Consider the following 27,993-nt stretch of genomic DNA (forward strand, 5'->3'; position numbering starts at 1 on the left):
TAGACCCATCTTTTTACTGGTAATGCTAATTGTGATTGCCTGCACATATTTGTCTTTGACAGGTTTCTTCACTTTAAATTCTCAATTTCCATTTGCAATTAATTTGTATTTTGTGGGAAGGTATTCCAAGATTTTATCAATATCCTGTTCCTCAGCCAACCACCACCTTCACTGACAACTCCAGCTGGAATCAGCATTCCAGAGATTGTTGCCACATGTTGATTCTCTATTTGTAACATTCCTTTTACAGTTATTAATTGAACTTCTACTAATAAATAAACCTAAGGAAGATCTCTCTTCTTTCCTTCTCTCTTTCCTTCCCCCCTCCCTTCCTCCCTTCCTCCCCCCTTCCTTCCTTCCTTTATATTAGTATAGTTTCATTATTTTTATTCAGTGGGTTGTAATTCATTAATATTATAATTAATATAATTAATTAATTATAATTAATTTGTTTCTCGAACTCTTACTCATTTGACCAGTTGGAGCCCCTTCAAGCTGGTTCCTGCATCATTTTCGCTTGAGTGGGCTTCCTAGGAAACAGACTCTGAGGTGGAGATTTGTGTACAGGAGCTTTATTGGAGAATGCTATTGGAAATAACACCTGTGAGAGGGTGAAGGCAGCAGGAGAGAGAAGTTGGTAGCTGATTTCATGAGATCTCTGGAGCTGGGATGACCCTTCAGAGTTACTTCACATTGAGGCACGGTGGCCAGGCCTTTGAGGCACCCCTCTCCCCATTGCCTACACATCAAATAGTCATTGGATTCAGGCTGTCACTGGGGTGGACAAGGCAGTTCCCTTCAGTCCTGGGGAGGAACTCAGCTTTAAGCTACCTGCAGGCAATTTTCCCAGCAGTTGAGGTAGTGAGTACCTTCATTTTGAAAGGGGAATCTGCATTTTGCACCATAACATCCACTTCAAGAGGATTTAACATTGGCTTTTGATGGTACTATATTTACTTTAAGAATTAGAAAGTAAATTTCTTAACCCACTGATTATTGGTGCTGAAGATTATAGGAAATTTTTCAGCACTTTCAGAACCACAAAAATTCCAAAAAAGATAAGTGTTTATAATAAAGCATAATCCTAATTAGATTAAAATTCTATATTCTGGATGTTAATATGAGGCCTTGCCTTTTTTGTTTTCAAAATACCTTGCTTGAGGTGCTGCACATAAGCTCGCACCTCCCATTTCTCTCACTGGCTTGAAATTCTTGTAACTCAAAGCTGTGTGTTCAAGAATTTCAATGCCCTGTGTTCTTAGATAAGGGATGGATCTATTTTAATAGATAAGACAGATGAAGATCTATTTTTAAATGACTGTCCTTTTTTGAAACCATGAATAGATAGTTGATACCTTTTAGTGCTGAATTACGATGATTTTGTACATTAAATTTTTACAGCTCAAGTAGAGTACTAAAAGTTTTGATGCCTTTTAGATGTGAGTGGGTCTGCCCACGGAGACAGGTAGAAGCCATAAATAGGACTTCAAAGTGTTCTGATTCAGTGGGTAATATGTTCACTCTCATTAGAACAGCAAGACAAGGAGAGAAATAGGGTTCTTCTTTTCCCTTTAAAACTGAACTTGATATTAAAAAATGATAATATATGCCCAGGTCCAGGGTAGTTCAAAGACAGCTCAACTGACGAACTAAAATTAAAGTATGCTTGAACCTAAGCAAGGTACAGAGTATGGAATAAGGAAAATAAATATAATGAAAAAGAAAAAAGCAGCTGCTGAAATATATTGTATTTGTAATTCAGGTATTTTCATATTTCCCTCTTTGATGTGTGCTATTTGAGAGCATTTTACGACTTTCAAAACCTGAAGTGAGAAAATGATGATGTGTTGACAAAGTTTGCTGCTCCTAATGCCTGCAGATCTGTTCATACCACCACAACCCCCCCCCCCCACTAGTGCTGCCTCAGCCTGCAGCCAGTGGCTTCCACCTGCTCCAGACAACCTTCCTGCTGGGGACCTCCCCCACCATGGCTGAAGCTCAACTGTTGGCTTTTCTGCAGAAGTGTGGAGATGTCTCTTCCTTTTTATTCTATGCTTGTTTCAAGAGTATCCAATCAGTACTTCTTCAAACCTCAATGTCTTCCAAAATCTTTAGTAAAAATGACTCTTCTAGTATTTCTAATTGCAGCCTCCTCCACTTTCCCATGCTGAATTTGGGGGTATATAACTTGGGAGACAAATAGGCATAAAACTAACAGACCAATCCAATTAGAAAATATCACCCGGCCCACAGATTCTGCCCTGCCCTTCCATCTGACAACTCTGAGGCTTGATTAGTAGGTAAACTTGTCTGCCTGACTCTTTCTTTGAGATAAGTAATCCAGGAAACTTCTCAGTGTTACGTTTCCTGTTGTCTAAGAGTTTCAGCTGAGGCCTCAAAACTGAAAACAATAGGTGTCATGTATACCCACAAGTCTGAAAAGAGTTTATGGACAATAAAATGTCACTATACACCTACCAGAAAAACTAAAGTTAAAAAAAATAATGACAACACAAAATGCTGGTGAGAATGTGGAGAAACGTGATCTCTCACACATGCTGGTGAGAAGGTAAAATGGTACAGACACTCTAGAAAATAGCTTTGCAGTTTCTTATAAAACTAAAATATTGCTTGTTTTAGAAATCTATGGATTCCCTAAATCAGATAGTGCATCACTACAATCCAAGTGTTTCCACCTCACTAATCAGCCCATTCTGCTTTCTTTTTCACAAGATTCCACTGGCCTGGTGCCAGTCAATGCCACAGTTGTTAAACAGTGGTAAATATAAATATTAATAGTTTCTTTGGGGGTCCTATTTATAATAAATAAGGCCATAAAAGTGATGGTCAAGAGTGAAACTTGTGTAATTTGGAAGTCACCTGAATTTTTAGCTATTATTTATCTCAGAAAACTATCCCTTCTGAAACTGCTCCTCCCACTGACCAGCCCTGAGGCTGTTGGCTGGAACCTCAATTCTTTTTTTTTTTTTTTTTGGCCACACCACACGGCACCTGGGATCAGGCACATGGGATATTAGTTCCCCAATCAGGGATCGAACCCCTGCCCCCTGCATTTGAAGCACAGAGCCTTAACCACTGGACCACCAGGGAAGTCCCTTTTTTTTTTTGAGAACCTCAATTCTTTATCCAAAAAGAGGGGTGTTGGTATTTTCCTCTTAATTAACCTACATTGATTAGTAAAGTCTCCTAAAAATGATTCATTGTCAGAACGAGTTTGTATGAGTTACTGGAAAACATGGACTTTTCCTAACCTCTAATGGGAGTGAAGGTGGGTGGGTTACAGGTTGGTGCACTGGTACTGCTGCAGACGGACCTTTTCCTTTATCGGTGTTCCTCCCCCACCATCAAAACCTCTGATCAGGTTCCAGCAGTATTGTCTTCTCAAATCTGGGGACCCAAATAGTTGTGTTCCCATTTGCAGTGTCCTATCACAGCACTCTTAACTCTCTTCTATAGTTTTTAATGCTTTATGCTCATACCTGTCAGAGGGTTTCTTTAAAATAAATCTAATTGTTGACTTTAGTCAATAACTAGAAATGTTGGAGACATTATTTTAAAACATCTTTCTAAATAAATTGATGATCTGGAAAGAAAGAACACTCAGAGGCAAAACAAACAAAACCAAAACCAAAACCAAACAAACAAACAAAAAACAAAGTGAAAAAAGGGAAATAGAAGCTAAATAAATACGATGATAAAGCCAGATTTTGCCTGGAGGGTATTTGTCAAACTTGCCAAACCCAAGCTTCAGCATTCAACTCTTCAAGGAAAAAATAAATTATACTATAAATTAAATGCTGCAGATATTAAAAAGATAATCAGAGGTTCTAACGGGCAACTTTGTAGCAATAAATTTGAAGATTTAAGAGAAATCAATGAATTCCTAAAGAATTACAGCTTATAAAAATGGAATTAAGGAGAAATTTTTAAAAATACATGGATATGCCTATAAGAATAAAAGCAATTGTATCAGTTATCAAAATTTTCCCACAAGGACACACCAGGCCAATATGATTATATTAGCAAGTTCTACAAATTATTTTAAGAAAAATAATTACCAACTTACACAAACTCTTCCACTTATATAGAAGGAGATAATACTCTATGATTCATATTTTGAGTATAGAATAAGCTTGATATAAAACCCTGTGAAGGTCAGTATGAGAAAAGAAAATTATAGAGCTATATCACTTGTACACATAGCCATAGAATTCTATCAAACAGAATCCAACTCCCTGTGTAAAAAAGATATGTCATAACCAAATTGAGTTTATCTCAGGGTTGCAAGTTTAATTTATCATTAGGAAATCAACCAACATAATTGACCATATTAAAGGAGAAAAATCACATGATTATCTCATTTGATCCAAGAATATTTGATAAAATTCAACATCCAATTAATGATGAAAACTCTTAACAAATTAGAACTAGCATTTTGTTTCCTAGTAAAGGGGATCTACCAAATACCTATAGCAAACAGTTACCATAATTAATCCTGAAATGTTAAAAGCATCCTCTTTAAGATGAAGAACAAGACATGTGCCCACAGTTATCACTTCTCTTCAGGATTAAACATGACTTTAGTCACTACCATAAGGCAAGAAAAAGAAATAATATGTAGGGGGGGACCTTCAAGATGGCAGAGGAGTAAGACGTGGAGATCACCTTCCTCCCAACAAATACATCAGAAATACATCTACATGTGGAACAACTCCTACAGAACACCTACTGAACGCTGGCAGAAGACCTCAGACTTCCCAAAAGGCAAGAAACTCCCCAGGTACCTGGATAGGGCAAAAGAAAAAAGGAAAAACAGAGACAAAAGAATAGGGATAGGACCTGCACTGCTGGGAGGGAGCTGTGAAGGAGGAAAAGTTTCCACACACTAGGAAGCCCCTTCACTGGTGGAGACGGGGGGTGGGTGAGGGGGAGAAGCTTCAGAGCCATGGAGGAGAGCACAGCAACAGGGGTGGGGAGGGCAAAGCGGAGAGATTCCCGCACAGAGGATTGGTGCCGACCAGCACTCACCAGCCTGAGAGGCTTGTCTGCTCACCCGCTGGGACGTGTGAGAGCTGGGAGCTGAGGCTTGGGCTCTGGAGGTCAGATCCCAGGGAGAGGACTGGGGTTGGCTGTGTGAACACAGCCTGAAGGGGGCTAGTGCACCACAGCTAGCCAGGAGGGAGTCCAGGAAAAAGTCTGGACCTGCTTAAAGGCAAGAGACCATTGTTTCCAGGTGCGCAAAGAGAGGGGATTCCTTCCCCATGTGCCCACGGAAGGCAGAGCACCGCCTAAATGAACTCCAGAAATGGGAGTGAGCCACGGCTGTCAGCTCGGACCCCAGAGACGGGCATGAAATGCTAACGCTACTGCTGCTGCCACCAAGAAGCCTGTGTGCAAGCACAGGTCACTATCCACACCCCTCCAGGAGCCTGTGCAGCCCGCCACTGCCAGGGTCCCGTGATCTAGAGACAACTTCCCTGGGAGAACACATGGCACACCTCAGGCTGTTGCAGTGTTATGCTGGCCTCTGCTGCTGCAGGCTCACCCCCATTCCAATTATGACTACCGTACCCCTCACTCCCCCTAGCCTGAAGGAGCAAGAGCCCCCTAATTAGCCGCTGCTTTAACCCACTCCTGTCTGGGCGGAGAACAGATGCCTGAGGGCAACCTACATGCAGAGCTGGGGCTAAAACAAAAGCTGAACCCCAGGAGCTGTGCGAACAAAGAATAGAAAGGGAAATTTCTCCATGCAGCATCAGGAGCAGCGGATTAAATCCCCACAATCAACTGATGTACCCTGCATTGGTAGAATACCTGAATACACAATGAATTGTCCCAAAACTGAGGTGGTGGACATTGAGAGCAACTGTAGACTTGGGGTTTGCTGTCTGTGACTGATTTGTTTCTGATTTTTATGTCTATCTTAGTTTAGTTCTAAGTGCTTGTTATTGCTGGTGGATTTGTTTATTGGTTTGGTTGCTCTCTTCTTTTTTATTTATTTTAATAATTAAAAAAAATTTTTTTTAATTAATTAATTAATTTATTTTCTTTCTTTTTTCCTACCTTTTCTTCTGAGCTGCGTGGCTGACAGGGTCTTGGTGCTGTGCCTGGGTGCTGGCCCTGAGCCTCCGAATTGGGAGAGCTGAGTCCAAGACGTCGGACCACCAGAGACCTCCCAACTCCATGTAATATCAATTGGTGAGAGCTCTCCCAGAGATCTCTGTCTCAACACGAAGACCCAGCTTCACCCAACGGCCAGCAAGCTCCAGTGCTGGATGCCCCATGCCAAACAACTAGCAAGACAGGAACACAACACAACCCATTAGCAGAGAGGCTGCCTAAAATCATACGAAGTTCACAGACACCCCAAAACACACCACCAGAAGTGGCCCTGCCCACCAGAAAAACAAGATCCAGCCCCACCCACCAGAACAGAGGCACCAGTCCCCTCCACCAGGACCCTACACAAGCCACTGACCGACATCACCCACAGGGGGCAGACACAAAAAACAACGGGAACTATGAACCTGCAGCCTGCAAAAAGGAGACCCCAAACACAGTGAATTAAACAAAATGAGAAGAAAGAGAAATACGCAGCAGATGAAGGAGCAAGGTAAAAACCCACCAGACCAAACTAATGAAGAGGAAATAGGCAGTCTACCTGAAAAACAATTCAGAGTAATGATAGTAAAGATGATCCAAAATCTTGGAAATAGAATGGAGAAAATATAAGAAACGTTTAACAAGGACCTAGAAGAACGAAAGAGCAAACAAACAATCATGAACAACAGAATAAATGACATTAAAAATTCTCTAGAAGGAATCAATAGCAGAATAACTGAGGCAGAAGACTGGATAAGTGACCTGGAAGATAAAATAGTGGAAAGAGCTTCCACAGAGCAGAATAAAGAAAAAAGAATGAAAAGAATTGAGCACAGTCTCAGAGACTTCTGGGACAACATTAAATGCACCAACAATTGAATTATAGGGGTTCCAGAAGAAGAGAGAAAGAAAGGGTCTGAGAAAATGTTTGAAGACATTATAGTTGAAAACTTCCCTAACATGGGAAAGGAAATAGTAAATCAAGTCCAGGAAGCACAGAGAGTCCCATACAGGATAAATCCAAGGAGAAACACGCCAAGACACATATTAATCAAACTATCAAAAATCAAATACAAAGAAAAAAAATTAAAAGTAGCAAGGGAAAAGAAACAAATAACATACAAGGGAATCCCCATAAAGGTAACAGCTGATCTTTCAGCAGAAACTCTGCAGGCCAGAGGGAGTGGCAGGACATATTTAAAGTGATGAAAGGGAAAAACCTACAACCAAGATTACTCTACCCAGAAAGCATCTCATTCAGATTCAAAGGATAAGTTAAGACCTTTACAGGCAAGCAAAATTTAAGAGAATTCAGCACCACCAAACCAGCTTTACAGCAAATGCTAAAGGAACTTCTCTAGGTGTGAAACACAAGAGAAGGAAAAGACCTACAAAAACAAACCCAAAACAATTAAGAAAATGGTAATAAGAACCTACATATCAATAATTACCTGAAATGTAACTGGATTAAATGCTCCAACCAAAAGACATAGATGGCTGAATGGATACAAAAACAAGACCCATATGTATGCTGTCTACAAGAGACCCACTTCAGACCTAGGGACACATACAGACTGAAAGTGAGGGGATGGAAAAAGATATTCCATGCAAATGGAAATCAAAAGGAAGCTGGAGTAACAATTCTCATATCAGGCAAAATAGACTTTAAAATAAAGACTATTACAAGAGACAAAGAAGGACACTACATAATGATCAAGGGATCAATCCAAGAAGAAGATATAACAATTGTAAATATTTATTTACACCCAACATAGGAGAACCTCAATACATAAGGCAAATGCTAAAGCCATAAAAGGGGAAATCGACAATAACACAATCATAGTAAGGGATTTTAACACCGCACTTTCACCAATGGACAGACCATCCAAAACGAAAATAAATAAGGAAACACAAGCTTTAAATGACACAATAGACATGATGGGCTTAATTGATATTTATGGGACATTCCATCCAAAAACAACAGAATACACTTTATTCTCAAGTGCTCGTGGAACATTCTCCAGGATAGATTATATCTTGGGTCACAAATCTAGGCTCAGTAAATTTAAGAAAATTGAAATTGTATCAAGTATCTTTTCTGACCACAACAATATGAGACTAGATAACAATTACAGGAAAAAAAATGTAAAAAATAGAAACACATAGAGGCTAAACATTATGCTACTGAATAACCAAGAGATCACTGAATAAATCAAAGAAGAAATCAAAAAGCGCCTAGAAACAAATGACAATGAAAACATGATGACCCAAAACCTATGGGATGCAGCAAAAGCAGTTCTAAGAGGGAAGTTCATAGCAATACCATCCTACCAACCTCAAGAAACAAGAAAAATCTCAAATAAACAACCTAACCTTAAACCTAAAGCAATTAGACAAATAAGAACAAAAACCCCACAAAGTTAGCAGAAGGAAAGTAATCATAAAGATCAGATCAGAAATAAATGAAAAAGAAATGAAGGAAACAATAGCAAAGATCAATAAAAATTAAAGCTGGTTCTTTGAGAAGATAAACAAAATTGATAAACCATCAGCCAGACTCATCAAGAAAAAAAGGGAGAAGACTTAAATCAATAGAATTATAAATGAAAGAAGAGAAGTAACAATTGACACTGCAGAAATACAAAGGATCATAAGGGATTACTACAAGCAACTATATGCCAATAAAATGGACAATCTGGAAGAAATGAACAAATTCTTAGAAAAGCACAACATTCCGAGCCTGAACCAGGAAGAAATAGGAAATATAAACAGACCAATCACAAGCACTGAAATTGAAACTGTGATTAAAAATCTTCCAACAAACAAAAGCCCAGGACTAGATGGCTTCACAGGTGAATTCTATCAAACATTTAGAGAAGAGCTAACACCTATCCTTCTCAAACTCTTCCAAAATATAGCAGAGGGAGAAATACTCCCAAACTCTTTCTACGAGGCCACCATCACCCTGATACCAAAACCAGACAAAGATGTCGCAAAAAGGGAAAACTACAGGCCAATATCACTGATGAACATAGATGCAAAAATCCTCAAGAAAATACTAGTAAACAGAATCCAAGAGCACATTAAAAGGATCATACACCATGGTCAAGTGGGGTTTATCCCAAGAATGCAAGGATTCTTCAATATATGCAAATCAATCAACGTGATACACCATATTAACAAATTGAAGGATAAAAACTATATGATAATCTCAATAGATGCAGAAAAAGCTTTTGACAATATTCAACACCCATTTATGATAAAAACTCTCCAGAAAGTAGGCATAGAGCAACTTACCTCAATGTAATAAAGGCCATATATGACAAACCCACAGCCAATATCGTTCTCAAGGGTGAAAAACTGAAATCATTTCCTCTAAGATCAGGAACAAGGCAAGGTTGCCCACTCTCACCACTATTATTCAACATAGCTTTGGAAGTTTTAGTCACAGCAATCACAGAAGAAAAAGAAATAAAGGGAATCCAAATAGGAAAAGAAGTAAAACTGTCACTGTTTGCAGATGACATGATGCTATACATAGAGAATCCTAAAGATGCTACCAGAAAACTACTAGAGCTAATCAATGAATTTAGTAAAGTAGCAGGATGCAAAATTAATTCACAGAACTCTCACGCATTCCTATACACAAATGATGAAATATCTGAAAGAGAAATTATGGAAACACTCCCTATTTACCATTGCAACAAAAAAAATAAAGTACCTAGGAATAAACCTACCTAAGGAGACAAAAGACCTGTATGCAGAAAACTATAAGACACTGGTGAAAGAAATTGAAGATGATACAAACAGATGGAGAGATACACCATGTTCTTGGATTGGAAGAATCAATATTGTGAAAATGACTATACTACCCAAAGCAATCTATAGATTCAATGCAATCCCTATCAAACTACCAATGGCATTTTTCACAGAACTAGAACAAAAAGTTTCACAATTTGTATGAAAACACATAATACCCCGAATAGCCAAAGCAATCTTGAGAAAGAAAAACGGAGCTGGAGGAATCAGGTTCCCTGACTTCAGACTATACTACAAAGCTACAGTCATCAAGACAGTATGGTACTGGCATGAAAACAGAAATATAGATCAATGGAACAGGATAGAAAGCCCAGAGATAAACCCACACACATATCGTCACCTTATCTTTGATAAGGGAGGCAAGAATATACAATGGAGAAAAGACAGTCTCTTTAATAAGTGGTGCTGGGAAAACTGAACAGCTATATGTAAAAGAGTGAAATTAGAACACTTCCTAACACCACACACAAAAATAAACTCAAAATTGATTAAAGTCCTAAATCTAAGGCCAGACACTATAAAACTCTTAGATGAAAATATAGGCAGAATACTTTATGCCATCAATCACAGCAAGATCCTTTTTGACCCACCTCCTAGAGAAATGGAAATAAAAACAAAAATAAACAAATGGGACCTAATGAAACTTAAAATCTTTTGAACAGCAAAGGAAACCATAAACAAGACGAAAAGATAACCCTCAGAATGGGAGAAAATATTTGCAAATGAACAGCTGACAAAGGATTAATCTCCCAAATATATAACCAGTCCATGCAGCTCAATATCAAAAAAACAAACAACCCAATCCAAAAATGGGCAGAAGACCTGAATAGACATTTCTCTGAAGAAGATATACAGATTGCCATCAAACACAGGAAAGGACGCTCAACATCACTAATCATTAGAGAAATACAAATCAAAACTATAACGAGGTCACCTCACACTGGTCAGAATAGCCATCATCAAAAAATCTACAGGGCTTCCCTGGTGGCACAGTGATTAAGAACCTGCCTTCCAATGCAGGGGACATGGGTTTGAGCCCTGGTCCGGGAAGATCCCATGTGCTGTGAAGCAACTAAGCTTGTGTGCCACAACTACGGAGCCTGCGCTCTAGAGCCCACAAGCCACAACTACTGAGTCCATGTGCCACAACTACTGAAGCCCACGCACCTAGAACCTGTGCTCCACAACAAGAGAAGCCACTGCAATGAGAAGCTCATGCACCACAATGAAGAGTAGTCCCCAACTGCCGCAACTAGAGAAAGCCCATGCACAGCAATGAAGACCCAATGTAACCAAAAACCAAAAACAAAAAAAACCCAACCTACAAATAATAAATGCTGGAGGATGTGGAGAAAAGGGAACTCTCTTGCACTGTTGGTGGGAATGTAAATTGGTACAGCCACTATGGAGAACAGTATGGAGGTTCCTTAGAATCTAAAAATAGAACTACCATATGACCCAGCAATCCCACTCCTCGGCTTATACCCTGAGAAAACCATAATTCAAAAAGAGTCATGTACCACAATGTTCATTGCAGCTCTATTTACAATAGCCAGGACATGGAAGCAACCTAAGTGTCCATTGACAGGTGAATGGATAAAGAAGATGTTGCACGTATATACAATGGAATATTACTCAGCCATTAAAAGAAACGAAATTGAGTTATTTGTAGTGAGGTGGATGGACCTAGAGTCTGTCATACAGAGTGAATTGTCAGAAAGAGAAAAACAAATACCGTATGCTGACACATATATATGGGATGTAACAAAAATGGTTCTGATGAACTTAGGGGCAGGACAGGAATAAAGACGTAGATGTAGTGAATGGAAACCTAATCCAGGACATAATCCACTAGTTGTCTGTGGTGTTTCAGTGTGTGGTCCTCGGGAGGCCTGTGCTTCTGTTCCAATTTTACTTTGTTTCCAGTGTCTCTTTACGTGTTTCTCTGTGCAGTTTGGCATTGACAGTCTCTGAGTGACTCTCCATAATGCTCATGATCCACGAAGACTTATGTTAAGAACCCCATAGTTGAAACTTAGGAAATTCAAGACAGTTTCTATGAAGAAATCATTAAACATTTCAGGATACATGGCCTTGGTTTTTGTTTACTTTTTTAACCATCATGGTTAAAAAGTTTGAAAGGTACTTAAAGGGGTAAAAAGACCTCTTCCTTATTTCCTTTGTAAGATATTCTTGTCTGATAATCTCCTGGTCTTTATTATTGGGATAGGGGAGTGGGGTAATCATTAAGGCTGCTTATCTAACATTTCAGTTTTCCTCTCCTTTTCATCACATTATAAGATTGCATTTTCCTGCTCTTTTTGAGGTTAGAAGTGACCTTGTAATTTGCTCAGGCCAATGAAATGTGCGCAGAAGTCACGTGTATCACTTCTGTCAGAACCAGGGCATGAGTCGCTGTATTACCTTTTCTTAGACTCAGTGATTGTAGTAGAAGCATCAGTCAAGAAAGAGCTTCTACCCACCTGGGTCCCTGAGTAACTAGTCTGAGAGAAGCCACCTTGCTGACACATTCCGTGAGGAAGAAATAAATTTTTGTTTGTTAAGCCACTGAGATTTTGGGATTGTTTGTTATTGCATCATAACCTAACCTAACATGATTGATACAGGGAGTTTACAAAGATCAGCAGAAAAAAAGAATAGTCTTAAGTTTCATGTAATATCAATACATGTAGTCTTTCTGTTTTAATCACAATTGTTCATGTTTAAGCAAAGTTGTGTTTACAAAATATATCTCTAGGACTGTCTTTCTATAGTAGTAGTTCTAATCTCTTAATCGATCAGAGATAACAGGGACACCATCAATTTCCCTAATTGTACAGTGATACATAGAAGTTCCATACAGCAAAGGTATTTTGAAATAAGCTAGCCATTGGTTGGACTTGGAATTCTTTCACTCTGAGAGGGTTCTCTACTATGTTTGGGGTGGCCTCTCTGAGATAGAATAGAACCTAGTAGTAAGAGAGGTCATGGTGTTTTTAAATCGGGTTAATGCCTATGGGTTAGTTATGTCAAAGGTCAACCCAGGGCCTAGTGAATTAAAAAAACATTTTTTTGCAAGGCTAAGTTAATAAGAGTGTTAATAAGAAACATTTCATATTCAAAAGTACAAACTGTCATGTTATAATTAAATGAAATAATCTCTGCTAAACTAAAAAACAGCAAGAAGAAAACATCTAATGAATTTAGTGTCAGTATTCTGAAGACAAACAGTACCTTATTCTTGTCTACTATAAATGGATAAAAGCATTAAAAACAAGAAACCCATGATATATGGTAGCCTCAGGTATGATGAAGGATCTTTAATTTTGTACATTTTTTTCTTCCTCTGGGAGAAAATATTCTAAAATTTTAAAATGATTATTTGCAGAGAATCTGGGGGCCTAAATGTATTTATAAGCAAGGTATTAAACCAATCTAGGAGAATAGAATTACCAGTCTTATCAAATTATTGCATACAATCTTTTAAAAATTAGTTAATTTTACCCTTTTATTTGGAAATAATTTAAAATATATAGAAAATTAAAAAAATAAAATGAGTACAAAGCATATTGTACCCAGATTCATCTTTTGTTAATTTTCTTCCCCTTTATCTAGTGCTGTCTAGCTATCTATCTACATGATATTTTTTCTCAATAATTTGTTCCGTACATCATGGCTCTTTGCACCTAACAACTTAGAGATATTCTCATATATATAACCACAGTACAGTTATCACCTTTAATACATTTAATATTAGTACCATCCTTTCATCTTACCTAATATTAATATTTCAATTTTTTCTGTTGATCCAATAATATTTTACCCTAGATTATGAAATCTCGTATGAACTGAGATGTTGCATTGAGTTGTCATATTTCTTTAATGTGTTTTAACCTAGAACAGTTCCACAGTCTTCATTGTCTTTCATGACACTGATGTTTTTGAAGGATCTTTTCTTCCCTCTTTTTTTTGGAAGGAATGCTCATCATTTTGGGTTTGACTGATATTTTGTTCTAAGCAGATTTAGGGTATGCATTCTTGGCTGAGGTGCTTCACAGGTGATGTGTTCTTCTCAGGGCATCACACACGGAGGCACATGTATCTATCTGTCCCTCAGTGGTGAAATCAATTTTGCTCACCTTTGTCAAGGTTTTGACTTATTTTTTTCCACTGTATGCTATTCTGCTGTATAAATATGGGTTTTTTTTTCTTCCTTGCAATTCATATGCAGTTTATGGGAGATACTTTAAGCCAGGTATATCTACATTCATCAAAACTATCCCTAGATTTAACATCCTTTGATTATTCTAGCCTGAATCAGTCTTTACTTGGATGCAAAATTCCCTCCACAATTATGACTTGGGTGCAATAGCTTCGCAAATGCTCTCTGGAGTTCTCACAGAGGTATCATGGTCTATGTGTTGTTAACTTGGTGTCTCTGTAGGGGAAGGACAGCCTGTAGCTTCCTAGTTTGCCATCTTGCTGTCCCACATCTCTGCTTTTAAAGCACAGATTTTCTTAAAACCTAAAGCTCTGCAAGATTCCCCTCAAGCATTAAAAATTTCATCACCTCTCTACCCTGGATGCAGTAACTGCTTATTTCAGCACACTTCTTAAATCACTTTAAGTTGAGCAAGTCCCACTGAAAGTTGTTTGCTACCAAATGTTTCTGTTCTCAGTGGCAGAACTCAAGCTTTCTAAAATAGATTACTAATTTCCAGAGCATTGTTTCTCATGATGGACTCAAAGCATAGTCTATTCAATAAATAAATAGTTCTCTATCTCCACATGTTATAAGCCTATGAGGTTAAATTGTTGCCCTCACGGATGCACGTCTGCTTTGTTTTCAGCAAATGTGCTGAGTTTAGGGCTCTCCAACTATGCTCTCGATTTCATGACTTTAATGCAATAATTTTGACTTTAGCCACAGCTCTCCTACTGTACCACAGTTATGTTCTAGTCAGTCAGTCAAGAAAAAGAGATGAGAATAATTTGAGACTTTTTGTGGCATTTATTAATCTGTTATTTGCATTTAGGTCTATGGATAGTGCATATAATTTCACTGTAGCTCCTTAGCTTGTAAATGCTTAACAAGAATCTAATGGATAGAAGTAACTTTTTTTCCATCCTTAACTATGTGATTACCTCTCCATTCCAAGTTAAACAGTTGAACAAATTTTAGATTAACTAAGTACATACATTGTTATTGCAGCAAAAATGAAGCTAAACATCCTTGCCCTTTGCTGGTTTATTATCATAGTCTACTGGGGGGTGGTGGGATCCAGCAATTGAATCTGTTGGCTAGTTGCTAACAGAAGAGATGGCTAAGTATCAATTACTGAAAAAATAAAGTCATTCCTTTAGGCAGACTTTCTTTAGCACCCAGATGGATAATGCTGAACAACTCTAATTACTTAACTCATTTAATTATTTGGGTGGCTATTTTGTTCAAATGATCTTTGAAGACCCATCAAGATAGAGTGTTGCTTAAATATTAAATGTTCTTACAATTAAGTTCCCCATAAATGCTAGCTCCCAAATAGGGAAGTCATCATCTAAAACAGTGACATAGTAAATTCAGTGTAGAGATGATAAAAGATGATTGGACAGGGTAGCAGCCTAATCTTTGGGAGAGTGAGTTAGCTGGGGAGGAAAAATAGGAAGTCAATGGAAACTTGCAGGGAGAACTACAGACTGAGTGAACTACAGTGAACCCTGTATTATTTTTCTGGGAATCAGTATAAGTTGTTTTGAGCTGCAGCTCCCACTGAAATTCCTATCACCAAATAGGCTCTTTCCATGACCTGCCCTGTCAACATAAGCCAGTTCTTAACTAAGAGTGACAAAATGGTTAGGTCTGCCTCCAGAAGTTTGTCTTGTTTGTTATTGGGTCAGATGTTTGATACTGGTTCAAAACCACAATGATACATTGATTCTTAAACATAATTTTGTACTGAAATGAAAATAAAGTGTATCTGCCATCATTGTCAAAGAAATTGTGTTCTATAAAATCACATGATTGTCTTTTATGATAAAGAAATTTGGTGATTCCTTTTTTTTTTTTTTGTAGATTATGCTAACTTACTGATAACACTTTTTTAAATTATTTTTTCTTTTTCTTTTTTTAAAATTTTTGGCCGCGCCAGGTGGCATGCAGGATCTTAGTTCCCCGACCAGGGATTGGACGTGTGCCCCTTATAATGGAAGCATGGAGTCTTCACCACTGGACCACCAGGGAAGTCCCTGGTAATTTCCTTTGAGTACTTACCTCATATGAATTCTGTCAGGTAGGCAAAATGATACTTATTATATTAGTGAGAGTTCTGGCAGTAAACAGCACACACATATAAGGTAACAGATGCTAAGTTAAACTTTTTAATTTTCATGGTAAAACATCAATTTTGTCACATAAATCTGGAAAACAAAGCATGTAATGATCCTTTCAATTAATAGCCAGGATACCTGGACTTCTACAGGGGTCTTAATTTTCATTTTTTGCTATGCTTTGACCATCAGAAACTTGACCGACACAGCTGATATCCAAGAGTAATGGTCTAATGAAAATGTCAAATAATTATCTCTAAAGACAACTGACTATTGCCCCAGTAACATGTCAGATCAATAGAAAACTACTTTTCAAAGATAACTTGACATAATTATCTTTACAGAACTATGACCTAATATTATGCCCGAAGCCTTTATTGTGTCAATATAAAAAATGACCATATACATAATGCCTCTTCATCTTCTAGAAAATTGTCATCAAACACAACATTTATTATGCTATTTAATTTTATTTTTCTAAAAAATGGATCGTGCTCAATACATTTTTATTACAGTTCAGTGCCAGGGTACAGTTCTCTGTCCTTGATGTGATGACTGGTATGCTTTCTTTTATTAAGCAATAATTAAGTAGCAGTCTGTTGTATTTTATGTTTCACTTCAACTTCCAAGAAACCCAAAGGTAATTTTACATTCAGTTGTGTGTTGTGAAATGATTTAGACTCGCCTTGTTTTGCCTTCCTTGTCCTTCCCTTCCCTTCCCTTCCCTTCCCTTCTCTTCTCTTCTTTCCTTGGCAGGAGGGCATAAGTTTATCTTTCTATCACTATCTTGGCTACTTTTCAAATACATGTACCTTTACTGTGAGCTCTCTCTTAAGTTGTTTGGAAGTATATTAAATAATAAATTCAGCCACTGAATCAGGTAACTTGTATGGGAAAATTTATGGCTGTTTCAGGAGTCTCAAAGGCTCATTTACAGCAGGTCTGGAAGACAACATTGATTACGTGCATGTGTCATTCAGGTTTTAAACCTTGAATAATCATCACTCACTTCACAAGTGTTAACTGAACACCAACTATGTGAAAGGCACACCCAGACCAGTAAGCAAGTCCTGATGAGTTTTTAATTTAGTGTGCCTTACATTGGTCTCTTCTATTCTCAGAGGTATTTTAATAATTTACACCTTACCTGGCATACATTTCCTTTTCAGATAAAGAGGTTTACTTACATTTCCAAGTGCACCTTTCCATCTCCCCCATACTTTGCTGAAGTGGTTTTCACTCTTAGGACAGCTACCTCACCATCCTGTATGAGTCTATCCAAAACTTACCCATTTTTTTAACACCTAATCTAATTCCACTGCTTTTTTCTTTTTGAGATTTTTTTCTTCCAGTTTTATTGAGATATACTTGACATACAGCAGTATATAACTTTAAGGTGTACAGCATGATGATTTGACTTACATACATCATGAGATGATGACCACAGTAAGTTTAGTGACCATGCATCATCTCATACAGATACAAAATAAAAGGAAAAAATATTTTCTCCTTGTGATGAGAACTCTTAGGAGTTACTCTCTTAACAGCTCTCATGTGTAACCTGCAGCAACGCTATTAATTCCATTGCTTTCTAAGGCCTTTTCAGGCCCCACTAGCCAGAAGTTACGCAGGTACTGTCATTTGTCGAGCTGTTAAAGAATTCAATACCCTGGGATGTTTTTCACTCTTTTCCCTGAACTGTTATTTAAATTATATACTTTAATTTTCACAGACTTTTGCCTGGTCTCTATCTAAATTATTAGTTCTTTGAAAGGAGGGACCGTACCTTATCATGCTTTGGATCTGTCCATATTGCCTGAGTGGTTTCTCAATAAATACTTTTTAAAAAACTTAATAATCTGCTATACTTCTATAGATAATGTGTATTATTTTTTAAAAAAAATCTTATTTGGTCATTTGGAAAATTTATGTCTACTACATTGATCATGATAGCTTGAAATATTTTTTACATCTTTATATAATAAAAACCATTGTCTTTTTAAAATAGGAGGTTTAAAATATTTTAGCTTAAGAATCTGTTTAAAACAAATCCATATTTTAAAAAAGGAGATGATGAAAATACCTATGTGGACATAACCTGCATTTAGCACAAGTCTAATCTAACACTTTTCCTTCCTCTGTAAGAGGGGTTCATATTTAAGGAGTACTTGTTATGTGCCAGGTTCTGTGCTGGCCTCTGTGTCACTGACCCCTCATCATGACCTTTATAAGGGTGGCTTGGAATCTTAGACAGTTCTGTCATTGGGACCACAGGGCTTTCGTGACCATTTGCCTTGTGATATTCCTTGGTTAGGATGGTACAGGAAAGTTTGCTTTCCTATTTTTCTTAGGATAAATTATACAGATTTTTAACAAAAGAAGGAATGAAATAATGAAATATCTTGCAATCTATATATCTTCCACTATGGTCATGAGGATTTTAGTTTGCTTCTATTAGAAATTAGAGGGAGCCTGTCTCTCAGTTCCTCAAATTAGAAAGTAAAGTTTGTGGTTGGATTCCATCACTGTCAATCATCTCAGATAAAAAGAGGGTGTGGGCAGACCTGCCTCAGGGGAAGAAGCCACCAAGTCCTGTCCGTAGAAATTGATTGTAAGCAAACCTTTTTTTTTTTGTCTGCCTTCCTAAGATGGGGAACATGGCTCAATATGTAAAACATTTCAAGGGAGAAAACTTTAGCAGTAGAGAGCTGAAAATCCACTGTGTTGAGGGCTTTTGTTTGTTACTTAATGTTATCTTTTTTTTTTTTAAACATCTTTATTGAAGTATAATTGCTTTACAATGGTGTGTTAGTTTCTGCTTTATAACAAAGTGAATCAGTTATACATATACATATGTTCCCATATCTCTTCCCTCTTGCTTCTCCCTCCCTCCCACCCTCCCTATCCCACCCCTCTAGGTGGTCACAAAGCACCGAGCTGATCTCGAATAGAAAATAAAAAGGACTTTGTTGAAGAAAAACCTCTCAATCTGTCTCTTAGAGTTTTTAACCTTTCACTCACCTTATAAACAGTATTAATTATTAACATAGGGCTTGACAAGGAGAATGGACTCTCCCTGGACTTCGGCCAAAAATTCCTCTAAAACAGAGACTTAAAAACATACTCTTTTCACACATGAGAAGCCTGATGTTCAGGAAAGGTAAGTTCCTTCCTCAAAGTCCAAGGTTAGGAAATGACAGTTGTGTGTGTATCTTTCTACTAAGATTCTAGTAGAGTCTATTCCTTTAGATACTCAAAAAGCTTAACGTTCATATAAACATTAGAATTGTTATATATAACCCATGCACTGTTTCACTTACGATTTATCAGGTTGTTTGGAAGAGCACAAACAGAAGACTAAAGAATTAAAACGTGTGTTCCTGGAACTCATAGCTAGTGCTTATTTATTTTTTACCTTTTATAAGTGTTATTAAATTGTAGAGGATCTAGTACACATGTAACTACATCCTTTTTAATTATCATGATGGGATTGAAAGTGGGGAAATAAAGACTTAAGTTTATTTTTTTCTATGAAGAAAGCTTGCACATTACCTGCTGTATTTACCTGCCTGGCTAAATGCACCTGAAAATGAGCATCTGAAAAAGGCAAACAGTAATGATCCCTGAAATTGCCCTCTACAGTGCTATGGACCCATTTCTCTACTATTAGGAAAACCACGACTCGGCAGGAAGGCATCCCACGTGTCGGGAATACTTGGAGAATTGAACTTCGCCATTAGCTTGAATTAATTTCAATAAAACCGAGGATAGGTGGACCATAAAGTAGGGCATCAAGAGACTAAGTAGCTTGAACATCTGCCTGCTTCACTCAAAATGCCAGCAAGCGTGTGGTTTCTTTATCTTAGAGAAATGAGTGGAAGGAAAATTGCACTATGGATGGAAAGAATGTAGGGAAAATGGAAACATTTTAAGTATTTCCTAGGCTAAAAGTTAAAAACACACATATTATGGAATCTCACTTGGCTAAATGTCAATGATACACGATAGCTAGAATTTAGTTAGTGTAAAACTATTTCAAGAAAAAAACAATTTACCAATAATGTGGGGAAAAATAAATGGGCAGGAGAGATTTTATGATTCAGGAAAGGTTATATGTGTAGTTGTAAATCATAAATTCTAATAGGAAAGACAAGTATAGTGGAAGAAAAGAGCAAATAAATAAGATTTGAGTGTAAGAGAAATTGGACATATTGTCCATCTCACAAAATAATTGTAAACCAGAGTTCTTCTAGAATAGAATATTTTAATGACTATTCTGGATTGCAAAATACTCTACCCTAGTTTCACCTATTATGATTTCTTTTTAAATTAAGGTCAATAGTCCCTGTGAAATATACACCCAGATGCTGTTTGCTGACAATCCTCCTTCATCTTCAGTTTAATTTTAAAGATGGTTTAGGGTCCTTGGGTGTTTAAAAGCACACATCCGAGCTAGTTCCAATGTGAACATTGTGGATTCCTGCACTTCTGGAGCTAGGCTCAGATATTTTGAATCACTTTTGGTGGCTGTGACCCTAGAAGCCATTGGATTCAAGTGGTTTGTTGATACTTTACTTAACCACAGTGGAATTCCTCAGTGGAATTCCAATGGAGTTTGGGGTGGGACCTTAGTGAAAAGAAGGTATGCCAACCAGGAATTATCCTTCTCTTGTCTTTAAATGGATATTTCTTTCTATCAGCTATAGGTGAATGTTTTAGGGGACTTGAAAGATAACTTTTTCCCCATTAGTCAGACATCTAAGAGCAAGGGATAGATTAAATCAGATCTCACTGCTTAAATTATAATCCTGGGACAGCAAATTTCCCCTGGCCATCCTCTTCTTACCTAGAGAGTAAGTACTCTGTCTTGCTCTCCTCCTGCCCCCTCATCACCTGCTGGTGACTTCTGTTGGCCAAACTCCACTGCAATCCACTGGAGAAGGTGTTAGAGTACGGGGCAGGGAGTGTGGGCGTGGGGAAGGGTGGGCAGATGGAAAACAGCTGGCATACTTGATGTTGCTGTTTTACACATAATGAAATCGAGGCTCAGAGACTTCACTGACGCAGCAGAAACTGAATTGCTAGTTACTAGGAGCATCAGGACAAATTCAATTTTCTGACTCATGCTTACAATTCACAGGCTTCCTATTTTCTCAGCATGGAATTACAATTCTTTATCATATTTTCCAAGGTTCTGCATGATCTGGCTTCTGCTTGCCTTTCCAAACTCATGACACCAACTCCTATTCTGGGAATACTGACTGCCTTTCTCTCCCTCAAACATGTGACATCATTTTCCTGTTTCCAGGTTTAACTGCTGCCCAGAGGGCCTGCCCCTCTGTCTGTCACACGTGGGTGAGTCTCACTGGCTGACAGCTCAGATGTCACTACTCAGAGAGGCCTTTCCTGACCATCCCCGCTTGAGTGTACTCTCCCAGTGACTGTCCGTCTCCTCGTCCTCTTGCTTTCCTTTATGGCATTAACTCAGTCTGTGCTTTTGCTCATTGACTGGTGGGCATGTTCTTTGCTTGCCGCCTCCTACTAGCATGTCACCTCTATGGAGACAAGGCACCTGTCTGTCTTGTTTAGGCAGTCTTCCCAGCACGTGGTCTGGAACTGGTAAACAATCTTAATGAACTGGTGCCAAGCGTTACTGCCAAGGGAGGAGAAAAGAACAGAGAACACTGATGTGAGGCAGATGCCCTTCACCATCCCTGCGCCACGGCTTCATCGGGCTTGCCAATCCACTGCAGTTTAGTTTCTTGTCATTCAGAGCTTATAAGCATGAGTTTTGATGCTTCTTGGGGGTGGGGCTCATTTACAATAAAGACGATCATAAAGACGAAACTAGGCAGGTATGACAGCTGTAAGTCGGGGTCCGTGTGCAGCCAAACTAATTTCCTAAGACTTAGGTTTCTTGGAACGGGGAAGGAGAAGAGGCAGAAGGGAAAAAATGACATAGAAGTTAGGGATTTGTAAGTTTAAGGATGTTGGTGTTGGATTTCTTGGTAATTTACACACCAGTTTATAACTACAATAAAAGTGAATTGAACCCCAGGCGTTCCTTCTGCATTCTAGGTGACCATAGTTTGCTCAACTGAGTAGAAATTGTGACTGCATGTCACAGACAGCTACTGGTTATGGTGCAATAAAGAACAAGCTCTCTGGGAATAAGGAAAGTGCAGCTATTGACAAGACGCAGGAGCACACTGCCGCCTGGTTTCAGGGCCTGGTTGATATCTGTTCTCTGTTCTCGTTTTTTAAATTAAATTTTAGTACTGTAGTTACTATGTTGGAAAACTGCAAAGTCAATGGGTCAATGGAGATTAAAAAAACAGATCTTTTGAGACTTAAAGTTTAATTCTGTCATTTCTGATTAAGCTCTTTCTTCATTATATTGACTTCACAACAAATATAGTTTATAGTTCTTAAAATCAACTTTACTATAAAAATTACTCTAGAAAAATACCTTTCAATTGAGAATCTAAAACTCTGTAGTCCCCTCCCCCACATAATATCAATACTTTTTTCCCAATCTAAACAACTGTTTTTATGATATAATTTTCTACAACTTTTTAATAAAGGAATTAAGCTCTTATTTTATAGCATAGCAGGGTATATCTTTGGTCAGTTTTTGTCGAGAATACTATGAGAGTGACACAACTTTGCTGGCACCTTTTATCAAACTTTCTAGACTCTCTTCTTATAAAATAATTTCATTACTGTATCTCTGCTATCTCTCTGCACAATCTATTTATATACATACTAATATATATTTGTATATATACACACACCCAAACAAACTTTAGGTTAATCCCCTGGGCTTTCATCATTTGAGATTTTAAGATGCAAAAATCTGGCAAATCTCCCTATTGTTACAATCACTAGCCCTTACAGTTTTTTTCTTTTTTCTTTTTTCTTTGCCTATTGTAATGTTTATTAGCTGAAAACTTTCCTTTCTTTAAATTATTGCACTTGAAATAACACTATCACTAGATTTTTTATTAGTTATCTATTTTATACATATTAGTGTATACATGTCAATCCCAATCTCCCAACTCATCCCACCCGCCCCCCCTCACTTTCCCCCCTTGGTGTCCATACGCTTGTTCTCTATATCTGTGTCTCTATTTCTGCCTTGCAAACTGGTTCATCTGTACTATTTTTCTAGATTCCACATATATGGAATATTTGATTTTCTCTTTCTGACTTAACTTTACTCTGTATGACAGTCTCTAGGTCCATCCACGTCTCTACAAATAACCCAATTTCGTTCCTTTTTATGGCTGAGTAATATTCCATTGTATATATGTACCACATCTTCTTTATCCATTTGTCTGTTGATGGACATTTAGGTTGCTTCCATGACCTGGCTACTGTAAATAGTCACTAGCCCTTATGTTAACTTGTCCTATTATTTCCTTCAGTTTCTAATAGCTGTTCCTTTGGGAGTAATACAAGTGCACCATCTTGGTAAAGCACTTTGCTGTTCAGTAAAGTCAAGAACTGCTTCTTGAAAATGATCACAGTTTGTTTTTATCATTTGAGAACTGCTAAGTAAAATGTATAGCAGACACATTCACTCAGCACTGTATGACAAGTGCTAGAGATTCTACACCAATGGACACGAACAGGCGTGGGCACCACCCTCAGTTCTGTGAAAGAGGGTCAGGGAAGTCGTCCCTAAAAAAGGAAGGTCTGAGTCGAAATTTGAAGGATGAAGGTGTGTTAGCTGGATGCTGAGGAGAAGATGAGAGCATTTCAGGCAGAGGGAAGAGTGTGTGTAAACTTCTTATTCCAGGAAAGAGTGTAGCCTATTCCAGGAGCCAAGAAGGGCCATTTTTGAAGAGCAGGATCTGCCTCTAATGTCATCATGAAAGAGACAGATTCCCATAGCCAGACATTATCTCTTAGTCACAACTTCTAACACAATTAAACGTTTCTTTTGCTAAATCACTAGTATTCTAACCCTCAAATGTCTTCCATTTATCAACACCTTTGACTTTTGGAGGAGAGTTAAGCACAAATAGAATCTCAGAGAATATAGGATTAAAAATGTTTGCATTAATGTATTTGATAAAGTGATCAGAGGAAGATTAAATTACAACATGTATGATGTGATATTACAATAAAACCCCCAAATTATGCCAAGGTGTATATAACACAATTGGTGGTGGGCTCCCAAACTTCTTCTACCCCAGCCCCTGCTGCTAAACATGGGTGCAGAGGCTAAGGCTTTCTCTTCTGGGTAGGGTGTGAAGTGAGATAGAGAAATAGTAGATGATCCAATCTCTGGATTCCAGGAGCCGGCAGAGGGATCCCCATGTCCTTGTGTTTTTCTGGCTCAATTTTCCAGATTCTTTAACTACAAGTTTCCTGAATTCCATGCCACACTGTCCTGGAGTGCCAGCCAGCCCCAAGATGGGGGGGTGGGAGTGGGGATGGGGAGGTAGGGGGATAGGCGCAAACTGAAGCAGGACTGTGTGGATCTGCGGCTGGAGCCTTACTGCCGGGTTGGCCAGCTTCAGCCGGGCCATCCCATTAGCCTCACAGCAGCACAACTGTGTCTGTCACACAACTGAATTTTTAGGACTCTGAGCATGGGGTTATGGAGGTCTTCTTTCACTCCCATTTCGCTGTGATATTTAGAACTACACCAGATAGGACAAAGTGAAGCATAAGTGTTGATTTATGTAAGATGCATAACTTGAGACATTGAGCAGCACGTGCTTTCCTGATTTTCCCCAAAGCCACCTTTTCCAGTGCCCTACTTCGTCCTTGTGTCTGTGGGCGGTTTTCGCTCTTGCCCTAGGGGTTCTCAGAGCTCTAGCAGAGGATGCAGGTGTGATGGGGGAGATTTAAAGGTGGCTGCATTCCACTAAGCCTCCCACCAACCTTGCCTATAAAAAGAGGCTGTCAGGGAAGTTACATGAGGAGGTAAGTCGTGCAGTGCCGCGGGGGCTTCTTGCTTGGGGATGACGCGCAGTACAGAGCCGCGTTCCTTCTCCGGTCCGTGAAGATGAGTTTGTGCTATTGGCTGCAAGGAGGACAGTGGAGGAGTGACTTTGGTCCAGCTCTACTTGGGAAGGAGACAAGACTGCCATGCTCCATCCACGCCCTCCCACCCTGCGGTGTGTGTGATGTGGAGGGAATCCAGAAGGTCTGAGGCAAGCTGGGGACTAAACGGGGGAGCGCGCAGACCTAGAAGCACCGTTACACCAGCTGCAGCCCATGTGGGGAGCACTCAGGAGACCGCGGGCTCCCTCAAGGCCGTTCCATGATTTGCCCAGTGGTAAGGGTATCATCAGTCATAAGGTACGGGGAGGTATGTAAGCTGATGAGACCTAGAAAACTGAACGCTCCTTATTGTTCCACTGGACATGGGGCCGTTTCATTCCTCAAATTTCTCTTCTTTTGCACTGGAGCTGATGTATCTGCCTTGTGGTATTCCCAAAGGTCTTAGTCAAGTGGAAGGTACAGAGGGAGAAGCTTAAAGATGGAGCCTCGTTCTTGAATTATGAATCTAAATTCACTTGATTAGATTGCATTTAGCACAAGATATCTAGAACATCTAGACTAAACAGACAGGGGGATTTGAGTTAGTAAATTAAAGCAATTCTAAACATAAAGCTGTATTTTTGTAGTACTAAATTTTAGTACTATTCTATTTGTGAAATATAATGTCAAATATACAGGGGGAAAGAAGAGAGTGGACTCTTTCATTCTTACACAGATTTCATTTCACGTTCCCAAAAGGAAACGGACGCAGTTAAATCTGTGGACAGCATGAGCTGAGCCTCACCTTGTTCACAGTAGACTCCAGTGGTTCCCAGTGGACAGTGACAGGTGTATCCATGAGGCAACGAAACACAGGTTGCTCCTTTGCTGCAGTGGTGTGGAGGGTCATGCTCAGGGTCGCAGGTGGAAACTGTCTCCGTGCAGAGGCCTCCTTTCCATCCACCAGGACAGTTACAGCTGTAAGATAAGAAAGAAGGCAGCATGATTTGAGCCCCTGATGGGTATACACTCGTGTATCCTCCTGATGTTAACTTGGCAGTTTTGCCTGAGGTTCCAAGACAGAAAAGATGCTGTATACGAAATCCAATTGTGATTTAAACTACCAAGATTCACATTGTCAAAGGAAAGAGCTAATAACTGGTTATGGAATTACTGGACTCCACATTAAGGATTTTAAAAGGTTCAGCCTGTGGAAATTGAAAGAAAATTTTATGAGAATCATTTCTTTGGATAAAACAGCGTTATAAGTCCCTCTCCCCAACCCCACTCCACCACCCAGGGGGAAGGCTGTGGATGGAGTGGCCTCCTAACTTAAGCCTAGAAAAAAGAAGTTCAGCTTCTATATGTTCCCTGATACTGGGGGATGCACAAGCCCAGCTCCAGGGGCTACAGAAGGAGCCTCAAACCCTTCCAGTGGTGAGGCCAGTGGTAGTGAACCAGGAAGGGGGCTGTGGCACTCTGAGTTAGGATCAGCTTGGGGACATATAAAAGGGAACTTGCCCAGAGGGTATCCTGGTATCTGAAGGAACCATGGCAGTAAGAGGCAGTCAGTTTATGGCTGGAGCAGAATCTGAAGGGTAAAGGGCAGTACCCATTCTGAAGAGAGACTTTGTCTTGGTTTAGAGAGTGATATTGGGAGGAGCCTAGTAGGGGAGTCTCTGATGGACTCACCAAAGGTAGAGTTGCCAGATAAAATGCAGGGCACCTACTTAAATTTGAATGTCAAACAATAAATAATTTTTTAGTATAAGTATGTTCCATTCAATATTTGAATTTCAGCTAAGCAATATTTGAGATATACTTAAACAGAAAAATTACTTGTTTTTTATCTGGAATTCAGATTTATCTGGGTGTCCTGTACTTTTCTCCCTAAATCTGGCAATGCTACAGTAAGGGCACATGAGGGAAAGCGTTAGCTTTAAATCCCTGCGTGGCACAGAGAACACTAAACCATCAGGTAAACAGTGTGAGTCAAGGAGGCCATTCGAGGATGGTGTGGGTGCAGAGTCAGAAACCACTGGCTCAGGGAAAGAAAGCAGCAGGAGATCACACCTCCTCCTGAGACCTTTCATTCATGTGACGAGCCCTGGCTGGGTTTAGGGTAATAGCCTTGAAGAGTAAAGTGTTATTAGTATTTTGGAGTGGACCCTTTGAATTAATGCTTGAGAGTGTATTTTTAAATTAAAGAGTTTATTAGTCAAGAGAAACAGAAAGTTCAATGGACCTCCTCATGTTTTAATTCAGGACCAAGAAAAAGATGACTCTATGAAATATGGCATGGGTATTTTGATAGGGATTGCATTAAATTTGTAAGTTGCCTTGGGTGGTATGGCCATTTTAACAATATTAGTTCTTCTAATCCAAGAGCATGGATATCTTTCCATTTCTTTGTATCATCTTCAATTTCCTTTTTCAGTGTTTTACTGGACATGGGGCTGTTTCACCCCTCAAATTTCTCTTCTTTTGTACTGGAGCTGATGTATCTGCCTTGTGATATTCCCAAAGGTCTTACTTAGTCAAGTGGAAGGTACAGAGGGAGAAGCTTAAAGACAGAGCCTCATTCTTGAATTTCAGAGTTTTCAGAGTATGAGTCTTTCACCTCCTTGGTTAAGTTTATTCCTAGGTATTTTATTCGTTTTGATGCAATTTTAAATGGGATTGTATTTTTACTTGCTTTTTCTGATAGTTCATTTTTAGTGTATCAAAATA

General features: G+C 38.8%; 1 protein-coding gene across 1 annotated transcript in view; it reads right to left on the bottom strand.

Annotated features, from left to right (window-relative positions):
* Window positions 1-27,993, bottom strand: part of EYS (eyes shut homolog) — a 1,734,738-nt gene that overhangs the window by 14,851 nt on the left and 1,691,894 nt on the right. Inside the window, exon 39 of the mRNA XM_061207220.1 lies at window positions 26,069-26,241. Coding sequence (XP_061063203.1) covers window positions 26,069-26,241 — 173 coding nt within the window. The remainder of the gene's footprint in view (window positions 1-26,068; window positions 26,242-27,993) is intronic.

The sequence above is a fragment of the Eubalaena glacialis genome, chromosome 12 (assembly GCF_028564815.1).
Source record: "Eubalaena glacialis isolate mEubGla1 chromosome 12, mEubGla1.1.hap2.+ XY, whole genome shotgun sequence".
Lineage (NCBI taxonomy): Eukaryota > Metazoa > Chordata > Mammalia > Artiodactyla > Balaenidae > Eubalaena > Eubalaena glacialis.